General features: G+C 29.8%; 1 protein-coding gene across 5 annotated transcripts in view; it reads left to right on the forward strand.

Annotated features, from left to right (window-relative positions):
- LOC106457665 (ataxin-2-like protein) overlaps positions 1 to 8,493 on the forward strand; it is a 43,081-nt gene extending 34,588 nt beyond the window's left edge. For 4 of the 5 annotated variants that reach the window (XM_022383666.1, XM_022383667.1, XM_013917101.2 and 1 more), the window contains 5 exons: positions 3,096 to 3,277; positions 4,292 to 4,400; positions 4,835 to 5,397; positions 7,395 to 7,455; positions 8,133 to 8,493. In XM_022383666.1, the coding sequence (XP_022239374.1) occupies positions 3,096 to 3,277; positions 4,292 to 4,400; positions 4,835 to 5,397; positions 7,395 to 7,455; positions 8,133 to 8,230 (1,013 nt within the window). In that variant the 3' untranslated portion in view covers positions 8,231 to 8,493. Of the gene's footprint in view, positions 1 to 3,095; positions 3,278 to 4,291; positions 4,401 to 4,834; positions 5,429 to 7,394; positions 7,456 to 8,132 lie in introns of all 5 variants that reach the window. The other variant, XM_013917103.2, reaches the window with a different exon arrangement.
- The last annotated feature ends 1,358 nt before the right edge of the window (positions 8,494 to 9,851 follow it).

Here is a 9,851-nt window from a genome sequence, read left to right on the forward strand (position 1 = left end):
TTTTGACCTCACAAACATCTAATTGAAACCAGTGCTGCATTCAACTTTTTAAATATTTACTTATAATTTAAGAAATTGAGTAATGTATAGTCCTAAAATTTGAATTATAATTACAGTTTAATACCAAACTTATTGACACAAGATCATGAAATAGTAGTTCAATCAAATTTTGAATGCGAGTCAACAAACGAGATGACATGGCCTTTCACCCGTGACCTGCCTCGATAGGGTTAATAGTATGCATGAAAATGGTAGTCTAGCCCACTGGGCAAATTTTATCACTTTCAAAGAGCTATCAGGAAATAATAATTGATTTACCACAGTTATGTTTAGCAGTATGTCTCTTATAACGACCATGTGTAGCGCATTACATAGTTCTAGTTATATTTTGTTCCAAAAATAAAACGAGTTTATAAAATTATTTAAAACTTGACAAGAACTTTGAGGAAAATATTATTATTATTATTTGTTTTTACTATTTCAAAAAAATTCATTATTTAATTTAGTTATTACCACTCACTCTGAATAGTACACTTGCAAGGTGGTTTTCATTGAGTATATAAAAATACTATTTATTATTTTACAGTTTTCACATTTCACTTGCGTAATCTCTAGAACCTCCTAAATGAGTGTCAAAAGTTTTTAAGGTAATACATACCTTTAAACTCCTCTTTTAATAATCTTAAAATAACTTCTTTGGGTCATATGCGTAAATTCATTTCTTTACCTTTTCACTTATAATTTGTTTTTTATGTTTTATTTTCCTTTTCTATTCTTTACCTTTGATTATTTATGTAGACACGCATGAATGGGTACCCATGGACGATAGAACCATATAAACGGCACAGATGCCTTAGCCTCGGGCAAAATCGTTTTATAGATGCTTGGTAATGAAGCCTTGCAGGATGAGGGGAAGCTTTGGTTATGTTATAAAAATTATTAAACGTTTCAGATATGAATTTTAAAACACAAATAATTAACTAAAATATAAAAGTCAAACCTAAATATAATTTAACTGTCTCTCTAACTATAACATACTTAGGTAAGAAACAACCAAAGTGCTATCACGAATAAAGTTGCCAATAATGGTATAAGCAGTCGCATCTACCCAAGGATGACAACTTTGCACCAATTTGAAAATAACTGTTGTTTGATTACAGATTAAAGACTTATTTCAAAACTTGTAATTTTTTTAATGACTAAAAAGATTAAAACTTGTATAATTTCTTGTTTAGTAATATGTTCTTATATAGGATTAAATATATAAATTGTATGTATGCAAATATCAGCATTAACCCTATTGCCACAGGCATCCTTTACTGCACGTGACTCAAGGTTCTAGTGACTTACATTCAAAATTTGATTTATCTACTTTTTGTTTATGTTATAACAATTAGTATAGCATAAACTCTTAGCTAATAATCCATATTTTAATAGTATATAAGTTTTATTAATTTTATAAGGCAATATTAAAAAAAAATCCTAAATTACCCCTAGTGTGACACATTTTCTCTAGGCATCTTCTCTATTTTATCCATCATTCCTACAATAAATATGAAATTCAATATAAATTAATCACTATAAAATTGTCATTGCTCAGACAAACCATAATTTTTATAGCCTTCAGTTATGTTTGGTTACAGAACCATCAAATAGAAAATTAGACCCCTCCTGCCACACCCACCTGTCACATCCTCTTACAGGATTTATTAATATTATTCTCTTGCATTTAATTCTACAGTATCTATAACCAACAGAAAGCCAAGGTTTTCATCTATCAAATGACGTATTGTATCAAAGTGTTTTCTGAATGGAGAAATGTCAATTTCACTGTTAGTACGAGCTTTGTTCCCACGTGGAAGATAACAACTAGCTTGGATGAATTTGTAATGGCTCTTGTCCATAGTTAGAAAGCCAGAAAAATTATTATCTACTTTTTGCATATTATTAGTCTATGTTCTTTGGTGCATTATTTGATTAAATAAAAATTATTTAGTGAATTACTACCATTAGTATAAAAAAAAGTAGGGTTAAATGTCATCGACAAACGACAGCAAGAAAAAAGAAGATTTGGGTAAGTCCTTTATTTCTTGTTTATTTTTTTATTTATTATTATAAAAGTAACCAAAATGTAAAAATAGGGAACTCTTTAGGTCAGTTAAGGTTAGATTAGGTAAAATAAATAATAATATAATAAAAATGTTACATGAGGCACGCACATGCATAGGTTGCGGGTAACATAATTCAATAGTGTAATATGGCCTCCACATTCCTCAAGTGAGTTACAACTTATAATGGTGTGAATAGTAGTTAGACATGGTTCAAAAAGCAATAAAACAATATCATTTAAGTATAAATAGATGAATACTGTTACGGGTTTAAAGCTACTTAGAATAAACAAATGTAGTTTCATGTTACAATTTGAAGTCATTCTAGTAAAAAAAGGGTAATTTAGATTTATTTGGATTTTTTTTTTTGTTTGGTGGTTACAAGGTCAGTCAAATTGACTAACATTGTTATAGAGTTAGGGTAGAGAAAATAACAGAATATATAAAGTTTTACTGAAAACAAACATTTGAAATGTATGTAGGAGGTTTCAAAGATTACACAAATCAAATCTAAGATTTTTAACATAATTCAAGTATTTTTAATCTTTACATGAAAATTGCTTTGCACACAGACTATTCAAAACAAATACTCAATATATTCATGGACAAATCTTTTTTAAGTTTATTTAAAATACTTTACGAAATAATATGTTTTTTGTACATGAAAGACTTGAAATGCTTACTGAAAGACTGACAAATTCTGTGAAGATATACATACTATATTAAAAGTTAGTAGATCAAATCTATAAAGACTATATGAGTACAAAAAGGTCACGCGGTCAGTCAAATTGACTGAGCCCATAATTGAGAGAGTTAATAAGTGAAAAGTTAATAACATTTGGTAAAATAAAGCTACTTTCTTAGGGATCAGTCTTGAAATTGATGTTAATTAGTTTTTGTTACATTGGGATACTTAGTTAATTGATAACAGAATAGTTTAAAGTATCAACAGATATTGGTTAATTTTCTTTCTTTCTGGGTTTTAAGCACATCAAATTGCAGTACAGCAGCGCCATGATATAGCACCATCTGTTCATGTAGCTGCAGCCACTGGTCAACCAATCCTAGCTCCTGCTGCCATTCCAACTCCACCACAACTTACCATGCCCTACTCCTCTCAGGGAATGATGCCAGGAGGTGGACCACAGCCAGGCTTGCCTTATGCTCAGGTAATTACTTTCTGCCTTTTTTTTTTTTTATCCCATTCCATGCTGTCTAAATCAGTATCTTATTCTTTTACGTATAGATCTCCAGATCTACCCACTAATCTTCTACAAAAAGTAAATATTGTGAAAGATCCATTTTTACCTTAAAACAGGGCCATTTTTATATCAATAATTTAAAATCTTGTGCATGAACTTTCTGTATAGAATATTATGCAAGTGGCATGAAGTGAAATAGACATGGCAGTTTATAAAGCTTATTTTCATAGTTGGTAATTTTCATCTATAGCTTCTTTCATGGCTTGTAGCGCTAGCTAAGGTACTCGCAATATCAAGCATAAAAAGTAATAAATGGGCATGGGGCACCCCATCCACTATTTTGAGCTGTAGCACAAGAACCTTTTGGTCTGCTGTGCACTGTATCAAACGTTGTTTTTGTATATCTGTATTTTGATTGAAACCTCTTTCCTCAACTGAGCCCTTAATTTTGGCATTAAAGTGGTAAAATTCAAATAGCTGCTAAACTCAAACTGTTCATCTCATTGGTTACCCACATAAACTCAATCTCTGGGAGATTGACATGAATTTCATTATAAAATTTTGTCAAAATTGGTTTAGCCAATTCCTCAGAACAACTTTCAACACTGGGCAGACAAATGGACAAACCTCAAGTGTTTAACACTGTAGACATAATCATAAAGAATACACAACTTATCAAAAAAGACTGAATGCACCAATATAAAATGCTGTTACTTATTTGTTAGTATACAGTTTTTTATTTTGTAAACAAAGAAATGAAATAAGTAATCATTTTGTCTATTTTTACCCTCATCTTACAATTGACCTGAGTCTAGGACTAAACATAAAATGTAGTCAAATTTAAACATTTATATTGTAGTAGATTTTTTGCACTTTGTATACTTACATCTTAATGCTTGGTTTCATTGGGCTAAGGATTTCTGGTACAGTAATAACAAGTTTTATTCTCTAAAGCTAAAAATATTTTTTCAACTTCTAAAGATCTACTCTGTGCTACCCCAAATGATGTCTCCTCAGCCTGTAGGAATGGTTCCTACTTCTCATACAGTGACCTATGGTGAATATCCACAGATGACTGGGCATGTATATAGTAAGTTCAGTCTTTTAATTGCTTTTGTAATAAAATAGTTGTTGTTGTTTTAGGTAGCATGTATATTATTTTTTAATGTATAATTACAAGTTTGTCATTTTATATGAATACACTAAAATTATATTACATTTTTAACATATTTATTTAATAACATGGGTAAAAAATTTTTTCTGTATGTTCTGGACACCTCATGTACTTAGAATTCTGAATTAAACATGACTAAAAAATCTGAATTGCTAACATGGTTAAATGCCGGTTTCTCCCAAATTACTGTGATCTTTAAGTATACACATGAATCTTCACAAATAGAAATATAATATTCCAAAAATATTCAATTACAGTAGATCCTTTCGTTTGTTAAAGGTTTGAAACTACTAACTGTTTAAATTTGAGATATTTGTTAAAACAATTTTTGTAATTAATTTTTTTCTTAGTGTCTCCACATATGAGAGCTATGGGACATAATCCTCATGGAGTTCCTGTTAGTGCTGTGCAGAATATGTTACCCCAAGCATCTTCTGGACCCCATTCAGCCCCATCAACCCCACAGTCACAGACTCCTGGTACTCCTCTTCATGCCCCTTCTCCAGTACACCAACAACCTGCTGGTGGACCCCATGTAACTCCAGCCCAAACTCCAACTCCAACTGGTCAACCCGGTCCCCCCCACACACCACAACCTGTGGTTTATAGCCAGATGATGCCCCAACCTTCCATACAACCTGGGCATCATAACCCCAACACTTCCCAGGCACCTCATCTAAATCAGAACCACCCACATCCCCACCATAATAATTTCTCAGGTACCCCCCAATCTATGATCCTTATGTCTCACACTCCCCACCACTCTGTAGCTTCCTCTGGACACCATGCACTCCAGGGACATCCAATTCATGGGCATAATCCAGGAAATCATGCTGGGACTCCTACACATGTGATTCCTCACATGCCAATGACCATTATTCCAACTAGTGGTACCATGGGTCCAACCCCCATGGTCAGTGCACCTTTTGTAGCCCATCCACAGGGTAAACAAATAGCATTACATTAGTAACTAGTTAAAAAATAATGTTCTTGATTTACTGTTTTTTAAATTTCACCTTTTTTTTATAGAATATTGCATCTGTATGAAAAAAAACAATTCTGATATAATATTTTGCACTTAAGTTACATCCATAACTAAAAAATATGTTAGGCATTTTTATAGAAAAGACTGTACTACTAATGTGATTTTGCTTTTATAGCCAAAAAAAGTAATAAAATGCAAGTAATGGAGGTATCCCATGTACTTAACAATTAATAACATAAACAGCTAAAATAAGATTGTGGACAAGTGGTTGAACAGTTCTTAACATTTCTAAATTTGTTACATTCTAACATCAACCTTATTTATGAGAAGGGGATGAGTAATCTTTTCTTAACATCATGGTTAGTAAAGTAAATAATGAAAGGGGTGAATTTTCTTTTTTTTAACATCATGGTTAGTAAGGTAAATGATGAAAGGGGATAAGTTATTTTTTTAACATCATGGTTAGTAAAGTAAAAAATGAAAGGGATGAATTATCTTTTTTTCAACATCATGGTTAGTAAAGTAAAAATTGTAACGGGATTAGTTATCTTTTTTTAACATCATGGTTAGTAAAGTAAATAATGAAAGGGGATAAGTTATCTTTTTTAACATCATGGTAGTAAAGTAAAAATTGAAAGGGGTGAGTTATCTTTTTAACATCATGGTTAATAAAGTAAAAATTGAAAGGGGTGAATTATCTTTTTTAACATCATGGTTAGTAAAGTAAAAATTGAAAGGGGTGAATTTTTTTTTAAGCATCATGGTTAGTAAAGTAAAAATTGAAAGGGGTGAATTATCTTTTTTTTTAACATCATGGTTAGTAAAGTAAAAATTGAAAGGGATGAATTATCTTTTTTTAACATTATGGTTAGTATAGTAAAAATTGAAAGGGGGTGAGTTATCTTTTCTTAACATATATGAATAGAAATGTAAAAAACAAGTACTTAGGAAGAAAGCTCATACTGATCTATATTTGAATTGGACTTGGCTAATCATAAAGCTTAAAAAGTAGAGGTTATTAAAACTTTTATGGATATAGCTAAAGTTATTTATAATTCAGAAGAAGAGCTATATGAAATATATTATCTGGAAACTGTATTGGCAAAAAGGAATGATTATCCTATGAGCACTGTTAAGTAATTCTTGATTACTAAAAAGCTTTCTGGAGAAAAAAAAAGAAAATATATTTGTGTAAGGTAGTTCGTTGTGGAATTCAGGGAACACCTTTATCAGCCACTATAAAAAATTATGTGGCAAGAAATGGAAAAAAAAAATACTAACTTCCCATTGTGTGTAGATTATTTTGTTTTATCAGGAGAAAAAGGTTTTATGAATTAAAAACAGTTAGACCTTCTATAATTGAGAATAAGGTAGTTTAAAGTGTTCAATGTATATATTTTACAGTCTTTATGTAGGGGAGGTTGGATGGAATTTAAGTTTAAGAATAGTTGATCATGGATGTACTCCATCGTATATCTACAAACTTTTAAAGAAATGCAACATCATACTGAAACTAAAATTGTAAAAATGAATTGATGTGAACCTAATATAAACAATTACAAAATAAAAGAAGCTATTATAATAAATCAGAATTTTTTATGATAAGTAAGGGAGTATGTGTATATTTATTTTAAGGTTATTGTTATACTCATGACCTCACGATTAAATGTACTTAAATATTTTGTAATGTACCTGATGATGCCATGTTAATTATGGTGAAATGTTTTTTGTATGGTAATATTTTTTAATCCTATTTTAGTTGCTTTTATTTTTAAAAATAATGAAATTGGTACACTCTATCTTTTACAAACATTGTCAAAACTGATATTAATTGAATAATGTACTAAGAAACTCATCAGTGGTTTTCTGTTTCATTTGCTTATTTTTATAATAATTAAGGATTCTCTTAATTTTCATTGATACAGGAACCAGCCAAGGTCAACCAAATCCTGTACCAGCCTATCCACATAGTCAGTAATAGTCAAAGTAAGTTGCTTAATATTTATTTTAAATACTTTGAAATCAATCAAACTGTTAAAAAGTTATGAACTACTATTACTTGAGGCATCATTTCACTTAATTACCGCACTTAAATTTTGGGGACTTTTTTTCTCTTTTTGGGTGTTTTTCAAATATATATAAACTATTTTAATACTGCTGGTGGAATTTTATCAGTTTGGCTTTATCTTTTCTCCTGATGTCTTCAGCATCACTGGTTTATATGCAACATTTTATTATAGGGAAAATTGGTTTAAGAGCATGTTTTATACTTATGATAAATTGTTTCATTTTAATGATTCAGGACACAAGTAGCTTTTTTTCTAATACCATAAATGATCATCTCTGTTCATTGTGTGGATAAGAAGGTCTAAAATATTCGAGAAGTATTGTATTTTTGGTGTATTGATAGTGGAATCTTATAAAAGTTTATTACTTATTATTTTTGTATTCCCTGCATATACTTTAATTTTTCTCAACACTTTAATTTCTGATAATACACATACCATTACAATGACTTTATCTTGCATATGAAAACATACTTTTGCTTTTCTTGATACAAGCTATTTGACTAATCCTACAAAAGAACTCTGAAGAGTACTTTTCTTACATTTTGGAAGTTGGTAATAAATATATAATTTTTTTTTTTTTTTTTTTGTTCTCAGGTATTGTTATAAAAGAACAACTGTGGCCATGTCAGGTAAAGAAAAACCATCCTAGAGTGGAGAAGAAAATCTATGAAAAATTAAGTTATTTAAATTAGGAAAATAACTGAAACATAATGAACTGTCAGGCAAAAACAGTAGAGTTTTATTTGAGCACTAAAAAATCATTGAGCCTGAAGAGAAAAAAAAAAAAGAACAATAATAAGGTATTAAATTGCATATTTAAATTTCCAGCCTTCAAATACAAAAGCTTATGAACATTTTCATCAAAAACAGTAGAGTATGAATTCTGTTAACCCAAACTGGGGAAATAAATTCCTGATGTAGCTAAATTTAAGACAAATAAAAAATAACCAAAACATCTCTGGGATAATTAAATATTATTCAAGTTAAAGTCACCCAGCACTGCATCCACAGTCAAGTCATATGAGAATAGCTTCCATGAATGGTAGATAAGAGCTTATTCTTCAGAAAACATTAGGGTTCAAGGTATCTTCAAATGTAATTTATGAGAATAAAGTTACATTTTTCAGTATTTTTGAATACTCAACAAAAATCTGGAGTTTAAAAATATTTGGTACTGTGCCTCTGTTGTTTAATAACTTTGAAAATTAACATTATTAATACATTCCAATATTTAAGTAGTGATGCTTAATATTTTACTTGTTTCCCCAGCCATGTAGTGTTTTGTAATTTATATTAATGCATGCTACTGATTGAGTAATTTGCTGGCTAGCTCTGGACATATAATGAAAATGATTTTTAAACATAGAAAATAATAAAGAACCACAATCAATTTAATACTAAAATGAAAGTTTCAGCTCCTGCCAAGTTCTAGTGAAATTGACATCTACGAAGAAGAATTAGTTATTTGAAAAGCAAGTTTGAATGTTGAAATGTATCTGGGTTTTTCAGGCTTTCATAGTTTACTTACCTAAGTAACATTATTATTTACATACTTATACTTTCATTTGTAACTATTAATGAAACTTTAATATTACCAATGAAATAGATTTCAAAAAAAGTTTAACTAATATTAGGACATAAAAAAGAGGTTTGTAAGTCTCCAAAGGCTTAACATATATAAAAGTATTTTACAGTAAATTAATTATCAATAATAGTTACAGCTATATCTGATTAACCCTTTCTGTGATTTGCTCAAGATAACTCGGGCACCCTCCATGTTTCAAAAATTATTTGCTTGAGTTAATTTGGGCAAACAATTTCTCACTGTATTTTTTTACTTTACTGGAATTTATTCATAAATCATGATGTATTACATTAAGTGCTTGTTAACTGGCATTGGAAATGCTGTTCGTGCTGATCTCTATTGGATTTATTCTGTATTATGTACTTTAAAATCTGGAGAAAAGCATTCAAATTATTTACTGTAGTTTCATTGAAATAATATATGTCACGTATAAATCCAAATACGTTACATTTATTTATCAAGTATATTTTGTCCGGAAATATAATAACAGGTCATAAAAGAACTTTCGTTTCATTATTATAAAAGTGTAGGCTATGAAAAAAGTAAAATGAAAACCTTACTCTTTTTGAACTCGTTTCTAAAAAAAGCCTGACACAGAAGGGGTTAAACTGAAATAAAATGTAAAACTTAATTTAATTTTATTTTTACTTTATTTATTTTATTTGTCATTAGTCCGACGCTCTCACCAACTAATAGTAAAGTAAATAGTCAGTAGTTGTATTATAAAC

This window comes from Limulus polyphemus, unplaced genomic scaffold (assembly GCF_000517525.1).
Source record: "Limulus polyphemus unplaced genomic scaffold, Limulus_polyphemus-2.1.2 Scaffold358, whole genome shotgun sequence".
In the NCBI taxonomy this organism is placed as follows: Eukaryota; Metazoa; Arthropoda; class Merostomata; order Xiphosura; family Limulidae; genus Limulus; species Limulus polyphemus.